Source organism: Clytia hemisphaerica, unplaced genomic scaffold, assembly GCF_902728285.1.
Source record: "Clytia hemisphaerica strain Z4C2 unplaced genomic scaffold, Clytia hemisphaerica genome assembly, whole genome shotgun sequence".
Lineage (NCBI taxonomy): Eukaryota > Metazoa > Cnidaria > Hydrozoa > Leptothecata > Clytiidae > Clytia > Clytia hemisphaerica.
Genome location: NW_027104338.1, coordinates 1945498 through 1967203, shown reverse-complemented (window position 1 = coordinate 1967203; position 21706 = coordinate 1945498). Strand labels below are relative to the sequence as shown.

Sequence of the window (21706 nt, the reverse complement as noted above, 5' to 3'; positions counted from 1 at the left end):
AAAAGTGTGTTTCTTAAAAAAAAACTGATAATGGGAGTAGATCGGGTCCACCAAGTTCTACGATTAGTGAATATTGCACTACATAAAGCTAAGCTATCTTATCTTTTCCGGAACTTTGCGAGCTCTGTCAGTAATTCTTGGATTCTATTTTTTACGGCATTTTTTTTCAAAAAGTGTATTATCTTTTTATTTAATTTTTTTTTTTAAATAAGAGTGATATCATTTGCTTACTCATCAATTTTAATTTACAAGCTTTTCCCTTTGGATTGACACGGATGTGGAGCAAGATTGACCAGAAAGAGGAAAAGAAAACATTTTTTGCTTATATCAGCATAATATATGACAATAGGAAGACACTGTCCCGATATGAAATATGTGTCTGATATGAAACGGGAACACTTATGTAAAAACAAAACCTTTAATTTAATTATATTTTTAATAGGACGAATAGCCATTGTGAAATATGGAAGAGTCTTAACGACAGTTAATAAACTAAGTAAAAAAAAAAAAGAAAAAAAGACTGAGGATGGTAGTGGCATCTGTTCCACCATGTTAAAACAGGTCAACGACTACTTAGTTGGGTCAAATTCTTGATTTTTTACATCGATTAAGTTTTGATAGCTGGTCCATATTTATTAAGTTAAAACAAGTCAGCTGTAAATTTTTAATTGTTTTTTATGTGTTATTTGTGAGAAAATCGATTCAGGAAGAATTTGATCTTGTCATTCCAATATGTTACCTTTTATTAGGCCCTCCCGGCTGGTTCTTTGCACATTCCCGGCATTCTTTAATTCTAGTACCCGCCCTCAGGGTAGCAAGTACCTTACCAAAAACCTGGATTTTTCATCCCGCTTCTTAGTGAGTTCTGCTCTGATGATTTTCGAAAAATAGAAGACTTTAGTTTAGACACGAGAGGGGTGTTCTTGGATATCTCAAAAGCATTTAATCGGGGTAGCATGATGGGCTAATTTTCAAACTTAAGTCCTATGGGGTGACAGAACCTTTGCAGAAACTTTCTTATTGGTAGGTATCAAAGAGTTGTGTTAAATGGGAAAACATCTGAGTGGAAGCTCAAGGCTCAATTCTAGGTCCTTTGTTCTTTTTGATTTATATCAATGATCTCCCAGTTAATCTTGGGTCCAAGCCTAAAATCTTTGCTGATGATACTTCATTATTTTTCTTACTCTTGGATCAACTTTTGAGTCTCGAGGCACTGAATAGAGATCTTTCCAGGATAAGTGAGTGGGCTCGTTAACGGAAGATGTCATTCAACCCTGACCTGACAAAATGATCTCTTTCAATAACAATGACATGAATGCCAATGAGCACCAAAAACATCTTAGTTTATCCTGGATTTAAATCTTTCTTTTAATCGCCATCTTGATGAGAAGATCAAAAAGGCCAATGAAGGTATTGGCCTCATTAACAGACTTTGCAAACATGTGCCTAGGAAATCTCTTTTAACTATTTATAAATCTTTCATTAGACCTCATTTCACTACGGTGATATCGTACACCGGGGGGGGATACTACCCTTGCCGACCGACGGGGGTGCTTCGCTGAGGTTCGAAAAGTAGACCCGACGTGGGACTCGTTTTTTCAAAAAATTTGCCGAAATTTGCGAAAAAGGGACCTGAATGGGACTGAAATTACAAAATTTTCTCAAGTTTTCTACTTTTTCCCCAAATTTTCCCTAGGCACCCTACGAGGGATTGATTTTTCTATTTTGGTGTTTTTGTGACCCTACCTGAGACTTTTGGAGGTTAAAAAAGGTACCCTGAGCAGCGGCGCATCCCCGTAACCCATTTTATCCGAGTATCCCGTATCGTATATGACAGTCCAGGTAATGCCTCTTTTGTGCAGAAGCTCAAAACCATTCAATACAATGCCTGTTTAGCCATCACAGGCTGTTTGCGTGGAACGTCTCAGGATAAAATATGTAAGAAGAATGATATTTTCTTCTATTATAAACAACTTAACCCGTCTTATTTACGTAACTACCTGCCAGCAAGGTTTACAGCGCCCATAGCTCCAAGAACTTTCTTTTATATAGCCTTGTACCTCTGGCGATATCACTTGGTGCCTAGCGGGGGGATAAGGCTTTTTTTGTCAGTAGTGTTTCGTCTTATTTGTTCCTTAGTGTACTGTGTGACCTTCTATAATATAAAGAAAAAATGAATCAGCTTCTAATTATTTCTATTTTTGAAGATTTAACGATAGAAAACATTCGCAGGAACAATTTTCATTTCATTGACATGTCAAATTTTATTTTGAACTCATTTGTTGATAAATTATTGATAGACCTACATTCTGGTAGACTGGTGTCGCTAGGAATACTTCATAAATAATGATTCAATGTGGTTTTTTTCATATTTTTTTGTTTTGTTTTGATCTTTAATAATTCGTATGAAAAATTCTCTAATCCAATTTTATTCAGCTTTTATTCAGCAATTTCTCGACTAGTATGTCCCTCCTAATAGGGGATTGACAAAAAACTTTATTCATTAGTTTCTGAAAAAAAAATCATAAAATAGCTTGTTCAATTAAAAAACTTTTTTTTGACATGAGGCAGTAATGAGGAATCCACCATCACTTTTCATGTTATTGACCGTCAGTCAGCTCTTCAAATACGGTCAAAGCAGTCAACAAGAATATGAAATATTCAGCAACTTTACGCACGAGGCTGAATGCACAGATGGAAGCCCTGGGTCGACTTTTACAAGTATCACTGAATGTATTGGTCATTGTCAATTGAAAGGAAAAACTCACGTTTTAATGACGGAAGATAAAACTTGTCATTGTACAAACGAAGATTGTTCATTGTCAAATTCTCAAGAGAAAAATAATGGCACTAAAATTGCAGGATCGACATTTTACAAAAATTGTGAGTTTAATTAATTTTCCAAAACATAGTATGTATGGGTCAGTGCAGCCTCTAGCAATAGTCTCAGGGGGGGGGGGTGAAAATAGCCTCAAGCTAAATTTTAAGAATGTAGCCCCATTTCCAAGAAACGGAAAATCAAAAAATATTTTTCTTGAATGTTCTTAAACAAAGTTATCAACTAAATGTAATAAAGTTTTTCCTAATGACAAAATATCAACATGATGCATTGTTGCTCAAGGAAAAATTTGGAAAATTGAAAATCATTTGACGTATCAGTTCATTTCATCCCCCAGTTCGATTACTCAAAACATAGCCCCCTATTAAGGTTAGCCCCAGCATCTTTTGGAAAGGTTGCCCCTAGACAAGAAAAATGTTTTAGGTATCTCCTAAGCTTATAGGGGGTGCATTTTATGAAATACTTGCCTCGTTACCTTCATTGAATTAATATTTACGAATTTTGCGAATTTTCTCCTAAGTTATTCGCCAAAACTGGATTTAACTAATATCCAATAAAATTTTTTACTAGTTTTACTAATTGGTCCCTTTTTTTGCTTAAAAATCTCCCACTCCAGCCCCATCACTGCTCCTAATAAATTATTTTTAATTCTGTTATTTTTAAGCCTAATTTCCTAATTACTTTACAGTGAAGATGAAGATGAAGTTGAACAAGAACCCAACATGTTACAGCGCTGTCGATCCAAACAAATTTGCTTCTGCTGTGCTACCTAAAGCTGGTCGGTTGAAGTATATCAAACTGGTACACGTATCAGGAATGGCAAGTTGTCGGTCCACCGAATATGTGAATTCAAGATGGGGATGCGATCCTGTTATACCAGCAGACTCGTACACATCCTTCACTATTATAACTGATGCAGACAAAAACAACATCTATCCACCCGGACCAAAATACTGGAAGTACTTGATGTCACCGGAGTTTGATGAGTTCGCCGATGAGTTTGTATTTCAGCCAGATACACCATACCCTGTTCTTGAAAACCAGGAAATAAGAGTTTATCACAGCGAACCACATTTTGATGAAACTAATAACGGAAACAACATTGGTGATCATTGTATCGATATTCTCGTAGAGTACGAGTGACACTCGTGGACGAGGAACGTTACGAGATTCTGATTTTTACGCTTATAGCACTGCTAATATCGATGTTCTTATAGATTATGAATTTTGCTGGTTTTTTTATTCTGATTTTTACACAAACAACTCTGTGTTCGATGTTCTTGTAAAATACGAGCAATGCTGATTTACGATAACGACATCGTATTCATATTCTGTTAGAATATCGGGACACTGACACTGTAAACTAAAGAAACTCATGAAATACAAAATTTCATTTATTATGTTTTTATCTTATTCAAAATTTACAAAAATATACATATTTAAGTTTTCTGTGTTTTTCAGTGTCTTTCTGTTTTTTGCCACATGTGAACATAGCATTCTTAAGGGTCTAGACACATTTTGGAAGTTTTCTTGCATGTCCACTTTGTTATGGTCTTTGTCCTTTGTTTTGTTCTGCATTTTACACACAATTCAATTTTAAAATAATTTATATAATTTATGCACAAAAAATAATTTATTTATTCATAATTTATTACATATCAACTTTTTTTTAAATAATTTTTGTCCACTTTGCTTTTTGATACAAAACCAGCATTTTTCTTTTTGTCATCAGTTGTCAACTAGCTTTTAAAGAGTTAACATCTCTCAATTTCAAAGTTGCAAACAAAGATGGCGGATAATAAATGTAAACAATGAAAATGAAAGTGAAACTAAATCTTGCGATGGCTGTCAACGTTAAACGTCGTAATAGGTCGTGTTCAGACCAAGGTTTAAAGTAATTAAGTCTACATGTTTCTTTTATATTCCTTTTGTATTTAGCTGCACGCTCCTCATAAGTTAAACCAAAGTTTAAAAAGGAATCACCATCTGATTTAAAAAAAAAGTTTTTACGATATTATCACAGTTTTCTGAATAGACGAAATCAGAATTCGCAAGTGAAAAGCATGCTCCTTTTGTAAATTATGAAAGGAGAACGTGAAATTTATGAGTTAGCGACGCTCGGAGCGTCTCTAGCAATTTAGGCAGTTAATGGGCTTTTAATGAGAATATCATGGATCGAAGTATGGAGATTCCCATACTCCGCTCCGATCTAGAAGCAATGCTAATGTTTCAATTCTAGCAACCATTCTGCAGTTTGAAGATGTTGTGTATATACTTATCAACTGTTTGCGATCTCCTCTATCAAAAACGAAGCCTCACTAAAACATTCAAAAGGGGATTCCTTTTTCCTCTCTTATGTAATCTATCTAAAAGATGAAATAGCAATTAAGTCGTTGCATTTCTTAATTTCCATATCAGCTTAGTACTACTTAAGCCTTAAACTTAAACTTTCATGTTTGAACACGGCCATAGATTTGCTTTGCTTTGAAACACTTTTCATTACTTGCTGTGGATTCCCGGAGAATAACAGAAGCTAGAGGTAACCAACCCTCTTGGGACTGCCCCATTATCTGAAGTGATCCAGCCCAAGGTTTGAAATGCAAGCGCCACCACCACGAACCAACACACAAGTGGCTGTCGTTAATGAATTGAAAACGTGCGATCGATGCGACAAAAAGTATAACGGTAATGCTGGACTGAAGAATCATCAAAGATTCTGTAAAGCAAAACCAAAAACAGCTCCAGCACGGCCTCCTCTCGTCGAGACTCCAGACCGACCATCAATAGCAGAAAATGACAGCCAACAATCAGAACAATCAATGCCAACAAACATTCAAAATGAGATCCCATTGTATACATGGGGAGACTACGACAACACCCATGTGGTAAGAAGTATTGGATACATATATGAGAAGATTGTGTATTATAGGAGAAATTTATTTATGCTGCCATTCGGCAAAGTTGGGAAGAGTTACATTGAACAAAATAACTATCTCCTCAACGAATGGTTACACGACTCTCCTTTAGCAAGTATATCGTTCAAAATGATAATGGTTATGCCTCAGTTACTTCTTCAAAAGCCTTCACCGAAATCCAAAGCGAAATATCATAGTACTCACCTAAAAAGAAGGCTGGAGCTTTGGATGAAAGGAGAGTTCCATCGACTGCTAGAGGAAAGTACAGCAATTCAACAAAACTTAAAAAGTTCGAGCAAAGCAAAAACGATCGCGGCAACCTCCAAACGCTATGAAAGAAATGCAGAGAGGCAACATAAAAATCCTGACAAATAACATGGAGAACGGCATCCTTCCCATCAATGAAAAGACTCTCCAACTTCTTCTTCGTTAAAAGCACCCTTAGGCGAAGGAACCACCAGAAAACGCATTGCTGACCGACGAGGAAAAGCCAGTCCATCCGATCAAATTCGAAATGATTGGCGAGGAGATGGTGAGAAAAGCTGCATCGACAACGAAAGGTGGTGGCGGTCCATCGGGGCTGGATGCAAATGGCTGGTGCAGAATTTTAACATCGAACTGTTATGGCTCTTCTGATCTATGTAAAACGCTAGCTCTAGTGATAAAAAGGCTATGCACCGAAAAAGTGAACTCCTTATCAATCGAAGCACTTTTGGCATCTAGACTTAAACCACTGGACAAAAACCCTGGACTTCGCCCCATCGGAGTCGGAGAAATCCTCAGATGAATAGCCAGAAAAGTCGTCACTGCTGCTCTTCGTCAAGAAATCATCTCATCAGTCGGCTGTCTTCAAACTTGCGCATGGCTAGAAGCAGGGTGTGAGTCAACTATCCATGCCATGCGAACCAAATTCGATCAAGAAGAATCAGAGGCCGTCCTGTTGGTCGATGCTTTCAATGCTTTCAATGCCATTAACCGAAAAGCGTTTCTTCACAATGTTGGTATCAAATGTCCACCTCTCGCCATATTCGCTCGTAACTGTTATGCCGAGAACCTGCGGCTATTCGTCATCGGTGGAGTAGAGATATCTTCGAAGGAGGGTACAACGCAAAGAGACCCAGTCGCCATGGCGATATATGCTGTCGCAATAATACCCCTGATCTTAATGCTAGTCAATGCGAGCATAACAAAAAACCACGCTACTGTATCAGCCGGTTTTGCAGACGACCTGACTGCAGCTGGAAAAATCGATGAGCTTTTGTTTTGGTGGAATCAATTATGTTCACTTGGTCCCGATTTTGGTTATTATCCTTGAGGCAACAAAGTCATGGCTCATCACCAAGCAACGATTCGAAACAGCTGCTAGAAGTACCTTTAGAGATAGCAAAGTAAATGTAACCGTTGAAGGAAAAAGACATCTCGGAGCAACGATTCGCTCGGAGGGCTACAAAAAGTCTTTCGTCCGGGAGAAAGTCAAGGAACTAATTGATCAATTAAAAGTCTTGTCAAAAATTGCCCAGATAGAACTGCAGGCAGCATACACTTACTTTACGGCAGGTTTCAAACACAATCTAACATACCTGATGCGTACGATTCCCACTGTTTTTTTGCTAATAACACTTTATGGATGTTCTTGTAAAGTATGAATGACGCTGATTTTTCTGAGATTCTGTTTTTTTTTTCGCTAGGAACACTTTATGTATGTTCTTTTAAAGTTTGATTGACGTTGATTTTTCTGAGATTCTGTTTTTTCGCTAAGAACACTTTATGGATGTTCTTATAAAGTATGAATGACGTTGATTTTTCTGAGATTCTGTTTTTTTTTCTCGCTAAGAACACTTTATGTATGTTCTTTAAAGTATGATTGACGTTGATTTTTCTGAGATTCTGTTTTTTTTCGCTAAGAACACTTTATGTATGTTCTTTTAAAGTATGAATGACGTTGATTTTTCTGAGATTCCGTTTTTTTTCGCTAATAACACTTTATGGATGTTCTTGTAAAGTATGAATGACGTTGATTTTTCTGAGATTCTGTTTTTTTTTCGCTAAGAACACTTTATGGATGTTCTTGTAAAGTATGATTGACGTTGATTTTTCTGAGATTCTGTTTTTTTTCGCTAAGAACACTTTATGGATGTTCTTATAAAGTATGAATGACGTTGATTTTTCTGAGATTCCGTTTTTTTCGCTAATAACACTTTATGTATGTTCTTGTAAAGTATGAATGACGTTGATTTTTCTAAGATTCTGTTTTTTTTCTCGCTAAGAACACTTTATGTATGTTCTTTTAAAGTATGATCGACGTTGATTTTTCTGAGATTCTGTTTTTTTCGCTAAGTATTAACACTGCATTGATGTTCTTGTTGAAAATGAGAGAAATTGCTTTTTTGAGACTCGGCGATAACACTGCATCTTTGTTCATGTGACTTAGCTAGGCGTGACTTCTGACTAAAGTAACGCTAAATTGATGTTCTGGTAGTACATGAATGTAACTGATTTTCAAGATTCCTATTTTTACGCCAATAACACTGTATCAATGCTCTTGTAGAACAGGCGTGACAAAGACTTTTGATATTGAGTTACACTGTATAAACTGTTCTTGTAGCTGTTGAATTTCCGAATAGATTGAATGCTAAATATCACTAATATACCTTTTCGATCGTAGCCGCCAATTGCTGCGCGGGCATTTTTTTGCCCGTTTTACCAACCTAAAACCGTCTCATTCTTTTTTCGCTCCTAAAGACAATAGAAAAAACTGTAAAAAAGGATTGGATCGAGTTTAGCGTGGTAAATTAAATGACCGCGCGACTACGGTCGAAAATGGGTAATTTAGAGCTTGTAATTATTTTAATGTTTGATAATGAAAGATACTTATTGAGTTTTCCAACTTCCAATTCTAGACCTCACTTTAGTTCAAACTGAATAAGCCCATTAAGTGCCATTGACATCATAAGACATCACTCGATTTTTTGGTCCCCTACCGGTAGGTTTTGACCTAGCACCGCGACTCATGCCGCCCTGTGTGTTTTACCCCGGTCCGAATGTTTTGCCGAGGTAGGCATTTTTTTCTTAGTACACGCATTTGAAATCAAAGAATCTTTGAAAATTCGACGTTCCAACAAGTGATGGTATTTAATTGGTTGATATGGGTCGGTCGTTATCAATGGTTATTCCTCCAAAAAGGAGGATCTAAATTCTAGCTGTAAAGACAAATACTTTGTACATGATCTTTTTGCTGAAAGATGGAATTAAACAACTGGATAGCCCTGTCTTTATTCAACGAGATAAGATAGTTTGAAAGATAATTTATCTCATCACTTTGCTCAAAATTCTTGCAGTTGAATTAAAATAATGTGCCATCTTTACTGAGTATTGTAGGCCTTACAGTTAATCATGAACAGTCAAGTTCTTTTTATATCTCATTAAATACCCTGTACAAATGGTATTTTATCCAATTATGTAAAAGCTTTAAAACAACCTAAAGTAAAGAAAATGTCTAAAGGCCTCTCTTTGTCAAGCTTTGTCACCCCTTTTATTCATACATTGTATATCTTTGAAAAGCATGGAGATGGTTACATTTGGTGTTAAGCCTGGACTGTGAAACGCCAGCAACACAGGTGGCGCTTAGTGGGAATTTTTGTCTTGAGATAGTTAGTAAATATCCCATCACTGGTTTCTGTAAAAACACGTTTTTGGACCTACCCCGGTGGGTTAGAGGTCCTATAAATTAACCGATGTCCGTCCGTCCGTTCGTTCGTTCGTCCGTCCGTCCGTCTGTTACCAGCTTTTCTCAGGATTGGCTCATTGGTTTTTTCTGATTTTTGGCACAATGATGCAAAATGGCAATGCCAAAAATGTGACGGAGCCCGATTTTGGAGAAAAAAAAATTTTCCAGCCGAAAATGCCGGAAATATGCCGGAAAAACTGTTTTTTTGGCATTTTCTCGAGATTTTATCATTAGTTTTTTCTGATTTTTTGCTCAAAGATGCGTATAAGCAATGCCCAAATAATGGCCTAGTCCGTATGCCGGAAATCGCCGTTTTTCTGGATTTTCATTGGACTTTTTCCATATAATTGGTTGTTTTTCATTCAAAAACATTATTAATAGCAATGCCCACCATCAAGCATGTTTCAATTTTCAATAAAATTGATTTTTGAAGCTGGAACTTTCTAAAAATCACCGGAACAGCCGATTTTCGCCGGAAAAATGGTATTTCTTGAATTTCTTGAGCTGTACTTACTATTTTTTCATGAAATTTTGCACACTGATGCAAAATGTCAATACCTAAATTGTGACGGAGCCCGATTTTCGAAAATAATTCATTTCCGGCCGAAAATGCCGGAAATATGCCGGAAAAACTTTTTTTTTTGGCATTTTCTCGAGATTTTATCAATAGTTTTTTCAGATTTTTCGCTTAAAGATGCGTATTAACAATGCCCAAAACATGGCCGAGTCCGATTTTTGACAAAATTTTTTTTCCGGCGGAAAATGCCTGAAATATGCTGGAAATCGCCGTTTTTCTAGATTTTCATTTGACTTTTTCCTTATAATTGGTTGTTTTTTCATTCAAAAACATGATTAATAGCAATGGCCACCATCAAGCATGTTTCAATTTTCAATAAAATTGATTTTTGAAGCCGGAACTATTTTAAAAGTCGCCAGAACAACCTATTTTCGCCGGAAAAACAGTATTTCTTGAATTTCTCGAGCTGTACTTTATATATTTTTATGAAATTTTGCACACTGATGCAATATGACAATATGGAAAATGGAACGGAGCCCGATTTTCGAAAAAACATTTTTTTCCGGCCGAAAATGCTGGAAATATGTCGGAAAAAACGGTTTTTGACCTTTTCTCGAATTTTCATTTTTAATTTTTTCTGATTTTTTGCAAAAATATGCGTATTCGCAATGTATAAAAAATGGCCGAGTTTGATTTTTGAGAAAACATTTTTTCCGGTTGAAAATGCCGGAAATCGCCGTTTTTGCAGATTTTCAATGGATTTTTTCCTTATATTTCTATGTTTCTCACACAAAAACATTATTGATAACAATGCTCACTATCAAGCATGATTCAATTGTCAATAAAACTGATTTTTGCGACCAGAACTTCCTATTTATTTTTTCCCTACAACCCTTCCCTCTCCTCCCATCAACAATCAATGATGAATTTATTGTATTGTCTATTTTCGCTAAACGCTATATTTTCTGACTGATTTTTTTCATTTTTCTTTCCGCATTGCTATCTAACTTTCATCATCAGGTAGGTCCATTCAGCATGTTGCTTGTTTTTTTTTTAAGAAACACACTTTTAAGAAACATAAGGCTCAGAATGCCTAAAAACTAAGAAACATCTAAGAAACATGCTGAGGCTGAGGATGAGAAAGTAGCATTTTTTAATTCGATTTTTTTAAGAACCTTCCAATCAAGGTTCCAGAAATATACATACATACAGTTAGAAACACTTGAGAAAGTCAGAAAATCAATATAGAAGATAGGAAAGTACCATTAGTCAATTAGACTATTGTATTATCGACATGCGTCCTTTAAGCTTGAAAAAGTTTAGAAACATGTAAGAAACATTTAAGGCTCAAAAGGCCGATTTCTTAAGAAACATTGAGGCTGCTTGGTAAAACTAGTTTCTTAAAAAAAACGTGTATCCGTAAATATCCCATCAAGTGGAAAGTTCGATTAGTTCCAAAGTTGCAAAATTTACAGTTGGGGTTCCAGGTGTATTTTTTCTTTCAGATCCATCTACCTGATCGAGTGTTTTTAAGCTGGCTTTTACACGTTTTTTTATAAGAACAAACTATATATGAACATAAGGCTTTGGTGGCCAAAATCTTAAGAACATTTTAAGGCTTCATGGGCTCTAAAACACCTGTTTTCTCAGGAAAATGGACAAAAATACTCGAAAAATGCTGAAAATAAGAACATGTTTTAAGCTTGAAACCCGAAAAGTTAAAAACATCTGAAGGCTTCAAAAATTTTGGATGTTCTTATAAAAACAAACGTGTATTACGCCAAGCTTGTTTTTCCATTTTCCAAGTTTAGTTCTTGAGTTTCAGCGGGTTCCAGGTGTTCTTTTTAGACCGATATATAAGTCGAATTTTTTGGGCACTTGTCATTTTCACGACAAAACAGCCTTCAGGAACGAATTCTTGCGGAATTTACAAAGTCTTTGGTTTGGAAACATCTTAAGAGCTTTGAACTTCAGCTAAACCACCAGATAAAATGTACTGAATTAGGATTTTAGGTTGTAGTTTTTTATTATAAAATAGAAACATGATTTTTATACAATCAAAGTAGGTGTTATATACGAATCAAAGCCATTGTCGGTTGATCAGCATATCATATTTTCACGATAAGTGCACACTTTTTGCTTTCATGTGGAAACCATGCCAGTGCAGTTAGGCTGTTCCTGTTACGGGTGGTTTCCACATAGAAGCTAAAGAGTGTACACTTACGGCGAACATACTTTAAATGTGCACCTTTTTGTTATCATGTGAGAACCATGTCACTGTGTTTAGACTAATTCGTATGAGAGTGGTTTTCACATGATAGCAAAAAAGAATTCACACTTAAAGCAAACGAACTTCAGTTTGCATTTCATCAGTTTGATTAAATGTTCATAGGTGCATGTCTTTTCGTTTGTTTCTATTTTCTTGTTTTTTCTTTGCTTTTTGGTGTTTGTATTGTTTTCGTTTTCTTTTTTATTGTTGTTTTTTGTGTTTTTTTTTTTTTTTTCCTCAGTTTTGTTGCATGTTTTTTCTTAAACCATTTACCATAATGATGCTTGTGGAGGGTCTTTGGTGAAGTATTCGATAATCACCGCGAGGTATGTTTTGGGTGGTGGCTGCTCGAACAAAGATGAAAATAGGCTCCATCTGAAAAAATTAATTCTAAATTAAACTATTGTTCTTGTTTACTTTTACTCTTAGATACCTATTATCTGGTGATCTATAGAAAGAGTTACAAAATTATTAAAAGAGGGGTGGTCTTTAGTTAGGCAGCTGAAAACTTGCAGGGTTGAGGTACTTCTTACCCATTTCAATCTAATTTTTAATAATCGCTGATGAAAGCGACAAAATCATTCTCTGCAAAATTTTCTTGGCAAAACATTGATTTGACTATTCGTCCCATCAAAACTAAAAAGACTCCATTTTGAAAAAAACGCAAATTTAAAGATTTTCAGAGCTAAAAAGCCTTAACAACAAAATTGGATTTAAGCCTTTTTAACTCTGAAGTTTTTTTAATTTTGTGAAGTAAAATGCTGAAAATGATGGATTTAGGTCCCAAAACGTCCATTTATTAAGGCTTTTTAGTTCTGAAATACATATGTATTTAAGGCTTTATAGAATTGAAAAGTTTCCAGTGGACCAAGTCTTACCAATAAAACTCAATTAAAAAAAAAAGATTATAGACAAGGCATAAGAGGTCAGATTTTGGTAGATAAGGCTTTCTAGACCTGAAGAATGACCCCTTGAATATGAATCCACCAGCAGTTCATTTTTTGTAAAATGTGACTTAAGTCTTTTTAGTTTTGATGTGACGCATTGTTCCAGTAACCAGGCTAGATATCCAATGTGATAAACGTATGGAAAATTTAGTTTTTCTTCTTGTGGGGATAGTAGAATATGATTACACTTACCCAGAAGTTTTGTACGTAGCCTCTTCTTTTTGAAAATAATCAGAAATCCATTCAAGTTCGAAATAACTCGATGACTCGGATGGTGATTCATGAGGGCTGAATGAATCAACAAGCCAATTGAAACTGAAAATATTTAGTAGAGAATGTTGATTACTTCATCTAGGCGTGCAGCAAAAATCCTTAAAAAATCAAATTTGGCGCGGAACTTATTTTGTCGAAACAGCAATCTTTTAAATTGGCAGGGGAAATATGTTCTCTTTTACCTAAAAAGTTTAACTGGTAACTTAGATTTTAGCAAATTTAAAAATTGACCTCTGAGGAGATTTTTTTTAATTTTTCTGAAGATTTTTTTCCACTTCACACCTTTACATTGCACTGTCTGTACAGTAAGTACGTTAACAGTGATTAATGCGTGGAAAACTTTCTGCTTGAAAGATATAAACGAGACATATTTTACCGAACGATATCATCGTCCAGTTCAGCATAGCACAAACAAGCTAGAGTATGCTAAATACCTTATTTACTCAGTGTGTGGGTTTCTATCCTTTTAAAGGATACAAACACACGCACAGAGAAAACAAGGTACACGATTTTTTTTTGCAATAATACACTTTATAAAAATGTCCATGATGAAAATGGCCAAAAAATTAAGAATAATGCTATAAGAATATGACCATCATAGAATTTTACTACTCAAGCTAAGAATGCCATTTTTAAAGCATTTTCGATTATAAATTGTCAATCACCCCAAGTAAGGCTCACTCCCTTTCACAAAGATGCTATTTTATGCTTTTATGCAGAAATTAGGTCTTAGTATAGAATATCATGAAAAATATTTAATTTAGAGAGGAACTTATTTTGTAGCGAGTACCTAAAACCAAAAAAACACGGGTGACATCTAGTATAGGCTACTTATCTTGGCGATGTGGCAATATTTGTTTTCAATTTTGGCAAGAGGCGTAGTGGTGTAGTGGTTATCATGCTCGACTTCTGTCCAGGAGGCTCGAGTTCGATACCCACCGTGGCACTACGATTCACTTGGCAAGTGAATGTTCCTTCGCCCGGGTCAACCCATGCCATGTGAGGGGAATTGGGTACCATAACTCTGATACAAGAGTATGGGTAGATATTTCAGACATTGTGGTGTGCCGTGACACTCAGGAGGTTCTACACTTGCGAGGACATCCGTTCTCCCGTGTAGTTCGAGTGTCGTGGTATACACCATGGCTCGGCAGCTCGCATCTGCAGGGTTGCAATGTCTGCTTGCGCTGTGATTCCTACTCCACCGTGGGTAGGACCCATTCCGATACATCGGAGGGCATATCTATCTATCTATCTATCTATCATTTTGGCAAGAACTAGTCATGATAAGTTCCCTAAAGGTAATTAAACTAATGTCCCGAACTAAAACCAGGTTTGAATTGACAATGTTTTGAATGATATATGGAATTAGAAAACAATATTACCTCAAAGGGTTTTCTATGATTTCCATGTACCAGCAAAATGTGGCCAAAGATATCAATAAGAAGCATGTAGATGCAATGATAATACGACTAAAAGATTTCGGTTTTGAAATCTTGATAAAATTGAGCTTCTGGGTTGATATCACGAATGATCCAACTAGACAAGCTACCACTGTTGAAATAACCATTGGTAAGGTGAAGTCGATGATGTTCTCTGTGACTTTAGGTTCGGTTAGAGGGCGATCACCGAAGTCTGTAGTCTCGAAACTGAAAGAAAGATACCTTAAGGGAAGAAATTTTCGCGGAATTTAATTTCGCGAATCAGAGTTTCAAAATGGCAAATTTCGCGGAATTTAATTTCGCGAATGAGCCGATTTCAAAAGTTTCACGGAATTTAATTTCGCGATTGAGAAGAAGTTATCAACTTAGATTAACTTTTAAGCATCACGGAGTTGTTTATATTTGTTTATATTTGATAAAAAATACACGTTATAATGCTTAAAATTAATTGTGTCCATATTTTTTGGTAACACCTGGTCAAAAACAACAAAATAAAAGAAGAAGAAAAAAAATCGAATTTCGCGGAATTTAATTTCGCGATTTAACAATTTTGGTGTGTTTCGCGGAATTTAATTTCGCGAATTACGCCCCAATTCGCGAAATTAAATTCCGCGAAAATTTCTTCCGCGAAAATTTCTTCCCTTAAGGTAATATACCCAATGAACAAGATCTTGGTATTATTTCCTCCAAAATATTTGTAGAAAATTGATAAAAAGTGGAAGAAATACCATTCAAAATTCAACCATTTGATTTAAGCACATGAGTTTAAAAATTGACCTCTACTAAGGTGTTTTTTTTTAATTTTCTTGAAGATTTTTGTCTACAAAAAACTTTGTTTTTCCACTTTACACCTTTACACTACGCTGTTTGTACAATAAGTACGTTAACAGTGATTAATGCACGGAAAACTTTTTGCTTGGAAGATAGAAACGAGATACTCACCGAACGATATCATCATCCAATTCAGCATAGCACAAACAAGCCAGTATACTCAAGGATACAAACAAACACACGGAGTAAATGATGTACCAAATGTTAAAAGTATGAACTTTTGTTTTTAATTTTTTCCATTTGGTGAGCAGGCCACTTAGAAAGCTTAAAATGGCTGCGTAGATGGTAGTAGCAAGGGCAAAGATATTGTCTTTGAAGATGGGTTGTTTTTGAGGCGGTGCGGCTATTGTGTTTGGAGATCTAAATGATATAGAAATAAGGATAGGAATCAGTACCTAAAAATTCCACCAAGAACAATACTTAAAAGGTCCTGGTATTACTTTCTCCAAAATGTTTGTAGAAAATTGATACTTTAATCGTAGAAATTTTAGCGAGACTAATTTTAGCGTTTTGGCGAGTTTTCCCTATTTTCGCTAAAATAAATCTCGCTAAAACACGCCGAATCACCAGATCGCTAAAATTTACCCGCGCGAAATTTCAGGTTATATTGCCTTGATACATTTTTATCAATAGGAAGGGTTTCAGTGCAAAGAAATGCTAGAAAACGAAAGCAATCAATAATGTAATACGAGTATTCGCTAAAATTTATCCACGCGAAATTTTTTGAAATTGTGATTCGCTAAAATAAATCCAAAAAAAATCGCTAATCGCTAATCGACTCGCTAATATACGCTAAAATAAGTCTCGCTAAAATTTCTACGATTAAAGTAGTTGAAGAAATACTATTCAGAATTCTTTTCTTTGATTTAAGCAAATTTAAAAATTGATCTCTAAGGTGTTTTTCTTGAATTTTCTTGACGATTTTTGTCTAAAATATTTTTATTTTCCACTTTGCATCTTTAGAATGCACTGTCTATACAGTAAGTACGTTAAGATAAACGAGACATATTTTACCGAACGATATCATCGTCCAGCTCAGCATAGCACAACTGTGTGCGGGTTTCTATCCTTTACCAAAATTATTTGTTTCAAACAAACAAGTATGCTAAAGGATAGAAACCCACACGCAGAGTATATAAGGTACCAGATGTTAAAAGAATGAATTTTTATTTTTAATTTTGTCCACCTAGAAAGCCTAACAAGGCTGGGTAGATGGTTATAGTAAGGGCCAAGATAGACTAGAGTCGTTTATAATGCGTGTATAATGTACACTAGTATAGGCGCTATATGATGATACGATTATTGTTACGGGATTTAGTTTGTATAAACGACTGGGAAAATCCGGTGTTCCGGCCTTATAAAATCCCCGGCTAGCTACGCAGAAACTTGCGTAGCGAGGAAACAATTCATCGAGCAACAACAAACTCTCAAAACGAAAATCAACTCAAATTAAAAATTTTTAACACACAAATCCACACACATTTTTTGTTCCAGAATTTTTTTTTGAGCGGGAAAAAATTATGATTTTAATATTGACACAATTTTTGTTTGGAGTTCAAAGGGTTTAAAATCTTCATCAAATTCAATTTCTAATTTACTTTTACCGAAATCTTTCTCAGATTTTTGGTTCTAGACTGGATAAAGTCTTTTTGACCTTTTTCGACGATTTTTTTCCCTTTCATTCAAATTCAACCTTCCTAAGTAACAAATGGTCATTTAGACAGCTAATTATCATTTTGATTATCGTATCGTTTCATAAAACGCGGGCTAAAACGGAAACATACTGATGTATTTATGTGTCTGTTTAATTCGATAGGTCGATTTTTAACGTTTTCGAGCACTTTCCGAAAGTACACGTTTTTTTTTTTATAAGGAACCTTAACTTTGCTCTGAGCCTGGAGTTCCTTATTTTTACAGAGAATTTCAGCCTCAAAGTTCCTTATCTAGTTCCTTATTTACATAGCTGCTAAGTTTGGTTAACCATCTCTTACTGTTTCTTAAAACTTGTTTTCCTATTCTCAGCCTGAGCAGTTCCTAAACAATTCCTTATTTTTTTAACCATTTTCAGCCTCGAGTTCCTTATAAACGTGTTCCTTAGATAAAAAAAAAAACGTGTAACTTTTTTATTCAATTGAGGATAACTTTTGATCTATAATGAATCGAATTTAATAGATGTTCCATCAAATTCTAAATTTATTTTTCTCCTTTTCAATGAAATAGAATGGCTCCTTTAGAATTTTTAGATTTCGAAAAAATTAATTTTAAAGAGAGAGACTTTTTTGAAGCGCACGGTAGTTTATCGAATATTTTATCGTATAAGGCAGCTACGGCGTTCCATAGACACTGTCCTGATATGAAATATGTGTCTGATATGAAACAGGAACACTTTTTTAAAGATAAAACGATTAAAAGGTTCATCACATATCATACATTAGCCAAATTATTGCTGCAAAGATGTTTTATACAGACATGTTAAGGTCAAAAAGAATAAAATGCAATACTATGTTTCACTACTGGGAAAAGTAGCCTGGTGTTAATTAGCCGTTACTCCAGGGTTTACAAAAAACTTGTATACAAGAGGGAGGTTTTGTTTATTTTTGACCCGACAAGCGCAGCGAGTGGCTCAAGAACTTGGCTAATAGTCAAGAATTGACCTAGCAAATATAAAACACATTACACTTACTCATTGTTGACGTCAACGACGTCGGTATTTATTTGTGATGGTAATAATGGTGTCGGTGCAGGATTTTCGCTCCATCTCTCACTCCCCCCTTGTTGATGGTCGGTCGTCTGTTGACGACTTTTTAAGTGGATAATCTATGGATAGAAAGAATGATAATGCAGAACATTATTTTTGCAGTCGTCTTCGAGGGATTCCTTTCCTGTTACGGTGGTATGACTCATAGTGATATGATGTTATGACCACAGATATCTTATATGTAACAGATAGATAGAGCTACTCCGTTCCTAGCTAAAGCAAAATAATCCACCATCTTTGATAAGTAGACCCTATTTCGGTGCTGGCAATTTGCTTCGGGGCATTCAGGTTTTTTGTTTGATTGAACAGATTGCCGGTGCCGAACTGTGACCTGCTGTGAACTACTTTCAGCAAAGATATCGCATTATTTTGATTCGCCTGCTGTTACTTAGGAAATACAGAGTAGTAGCTCTATCTAGTGTTTTATATAAGATGTCTATGGTTATTACAGAGGGAGGGAGTTAATGAGATCTAATCAAAAAGGGTGAAAAGAAGAGCTATTTTTGATTTTCGAAATGTTTTCCAAAGACATTGACAGATATGTGGACACTGTATTGTGTCACTGAGATAGTGTATCCAATTAGATTTAAACCGAAAATTACTTAATTGATTTTGCTCTCGCACCACGCGAAATTAGTTCCGTTAAGGTGTCAAATGACGAAATTTTATTGTTTCACAGAGATAGGGTATTCTTTATGTCTGAATTACTTACAGAATCCATTTTGCTGAAGGTGTGAAAGAGCTTGTTGAACACTAAAATTTGATAAGTGGTTGTCGGTTTTTATTTGAAGTGATGTGGAGATGAAGTAGCCAAGGTGGAGTGTGGCGCGTCGGATGGTGATGCAAAACTGAGTTGTAGTGTTTTCGCTGTATTCTGCTCTTCTTTTATAGCCTTTTTTTTAGATTTTTGACGTCAAATATCCATTTTTTCGTAAATTGACGTCACTTTTTTATAGTTATTTGATGTCATGTCAATTTTTTTAAATAAAAAAGTTCATATCAATCCCCATAGGAACTGATGAATCTAGTTCATGTCATAAAATGGTAGCCAGAGCTATGGCTTTACCGTCCCTATATAAAATCTTCATTTCTTCGGCTCTTTTTATCCTCTTTTTCTTTTTCAAATCCTTCTAAGCCTCTCTTTTGGAGGGTTTTTTGCTATATTCTAGCATACCAACAGAGATTAGGATTTTGACCGATACAGATTTTCGTTCTTGCTCGAAAGCCTCTAGTTACGGACGCCACCTTAATTTAAACTACTTTGCTTTTGAGAAAAAGTTGTGAAACCCGTGAGTTTTACTAGATTGATTCTGTATTTAAAGGAGACGATCCAAAGGCAAAGTTGTTTCAGTGTAGTGTAGAAAAATTTTGTTTTTCAACAAGTGAGTCACGTGAGGGGTTTATTTTATGCAAGTGAATCGTTCAAAGAATTATTTCCACAATATAAATACATGTGTCACCTAAAACTGCTTGGAATTTAAAAACTAAGTAGGCAAATTTTTCTTAGTTGTATGGTATTGGAAATCTGAAGTTGCACAGTGGGCATTTTAATGAGTAAACCGAACGAAGAGAGCTCAATCAACGACGCATAATGTTTTTCATTTCCCGATAACAGCGTGAATTTGAGGCTTTTTACCGATTTACCAACAAAATAAGGCCGGATCCTACAAAACGCCTTTCCGTACGCCCAGCATGTTAGAAACCGGGGTACTTAGGCAAAATGGGTGCCGGAATGTGCGAGCCATCTCCTTTTTACATCCTCGAAAGTTTCAAAACAAAAACCATTAAAAAGCAAATTGAGTCTCTGTAAGGGTCCAAAATTCACGAAAATGGAAATTACCTCTCTCAAAGGGTCGTGTTTTTTAAAGATTTGGACAAAAGTCGAGTGAAATCGAAGAAAAAATTTGGGAAAAATCTCTCTAAGACCATTTTCAGACATCACGCTTTCGTATCGTTCCGAAACAAGCGTGCGGACGTCAAAATTCGAAACGTCAAAAAAAAGACGTTACAAAGCAAAACAGATCGAAACGGTTTCGCTCGCTCCACTATTTTCATCGGAACGGAACTGCTCTATTTTCTTGCTCCGAAACATTCCGAAACCAATATGTACACACTCGATCTGTAACAGAATCCACACCAGAACAATACGAAATTCTCACGTCCGAACATTGTCTTATAGCTCTAAAAAGTGTGGGTTTACCGGGTGGGTTTAAAAAGTACTGTAAAATATTATTATATATTGATTACTGTAAAATGCGCTAATCTCTATGAAAATTTTTACATCTTTACAATTTCATAGATATTATCAATCCATTCGTTTGTCAATTCTTGGTTGAATTTCCCTACAGACGATGCATTTACAACATTGATTTCCAAACCGTTCCGAGTGTCAATGCTCCTGTAGTAAAGTGAATTCGTTTGGTATCCTCTAATGCCTTCTTCAGCAAAATTCCTCTTTAATTCGAGAATTTGATTAAGTTATTTATATTTTACAGATTTTACACATCAATAGGAGGAAAATGATCAAATGACCACAATGAGACATATTAAATTTCAAGAAACTGGTAGAAAGTGGATTCATTTCAGTGAAGGTGAGATATTTGGTTTGAGTCGATCACGGGTGGTTTGAATATTTTCGAAACGCCAATGAATCTAGTATCTATGGCTAATTTCAAAATTTATTGCCGTAGAGGGTCTGTTGTCATTGTTTTTTCTCATTTAAAATTTTTCAAACCGACCGCTGCAATGGAGTGTTGGTAAAAGAGGAGAGACGATGAGAGAAGTGTTACTATATATAAATTATACTTCATCGCAGAGGTCTCCGTACGGGAATTTTTTTATCAGACAGATAATGCGCACAGAGTGTACGAAGCGATAAACGTGAGATACACTCTGGTACAGCGAGTACAATGACCTGGGATCGTTATAAGTGTGCCCGAGATAATAACCGATATCAATTTTGCTGACCCTTTTCTACTTCCCCAATTAAAAACTTGTATGACCTTTATATATCCCTTGACAAAATCTATATCGGCCATCTTTAATGGGAGTATCTTTTAAACCCAAAAAGAAGCCATTACAATGTTTTAAGAATTAACGTTTAGCAGCGCTACATGTTGTATTTTAAAGTATAACCATAAACTGGTCTTTCAAATAGTACACACGTGCATAAATACAATGTGCACCGA

At 35.5% G+C, this 21706-nt stretch overlaps 3 protein-coding genes across 3 annotated transcripts in view; 2 read left to right on the top strand and 1 right to left on the bottom strand.

Moving 5' to 3' along the window:
- LOC136817941 (frataxin, mitochondrial-like) overlaps positions 1-21066 on the top strand; it is a 65449-nt gene extending 44383 nt beyond the window's left edge. Inside the window, exon 7 of the mRNA XM_067074287.1 lies at positions 21014-21066. Within this exon, the coding sequence (XP_066930388.1) occupies positions 21014-21041 (28 nt within the window). The 3' untranslated portion in view covers positions 21042-21066. The remainder of the gene's footprint in view (positions 1-21013) is intronic.
- Positions 2558-4059, top strand: LOC136817940 (uncharacterized). The gene is made up of 2 exons (XM_067074285.1): positions 2558-2883; positions 3528-4059. Exons 1-2 carry the CDS (start codon positions 2574-2576, stop codon positions 3980-3982), a joined length of 765 nt encoding a protein of 254 aa, XP_066930386.1. The 5' UTR covers positions 2558-2573; the 3' UTR covers positions 3983-4059.
- On the bottom strand, positions 12448-19361 carry LOC136817939 (uncharacterized). Its single transcript, XM_067074284.1, has 6 exons — positions 19231-19361; positions 18444-18577; positions 15872-16120; positions 14873-15136; positions 13407-13529; positions 12448-12642 (listed from the first exon to the last, which is right to left on the bottom strand). Exons 1-6 carry the CDS (start codon positions 19237-19239, stop codon positions 12537-12539), a joined length of 885 nt encoding a protein of 294 aa, XP_066930385.1. The 5' UTR covers positions 19240-19361; the 3' UTR covers positions 12448-12536.
- Positions 21067-21706: the final 640 nt, after the last annotated feature.

What these genes read in the sequence shown, in the direction of transcription:
- LOC136817940 (XM_067074285.1), top strand. Translation starts at nt 2,574, where the DNA reads ATGAGGAATCCACCATCACTTTTCATGTTATTGACCGTCAGTCAGCTC. An exon ending in ATCGACATTTTACAAAAATT is followed by an intron (nt 2,884 to 3,527) that starts GTGAGTTTAATT and finishes ATTACTTTACAG; the next exon opens with TGAAGATGAAGATGAAGTTG.
- LOC136817939 (XM_067074284.1), bottom strand. An exon ending in TTGGATGATGATATCGTTCG is followed by an intron (nt 15,137 to 15,871) that starts GTGAGTATCTCG and finishes TCTTTCTTTCAG; the next exon opens with TTTCGAGACTACAGACTTCG. An exon ending in ATCATAGAAAACCCTTTGAG is followed by an intron (nt 13,530 to 14,872) that starts GTAATATTGTTT and finishes AAATATTTTCAG; the next exon opens with TTTCAATTGGCTTGTTGATT.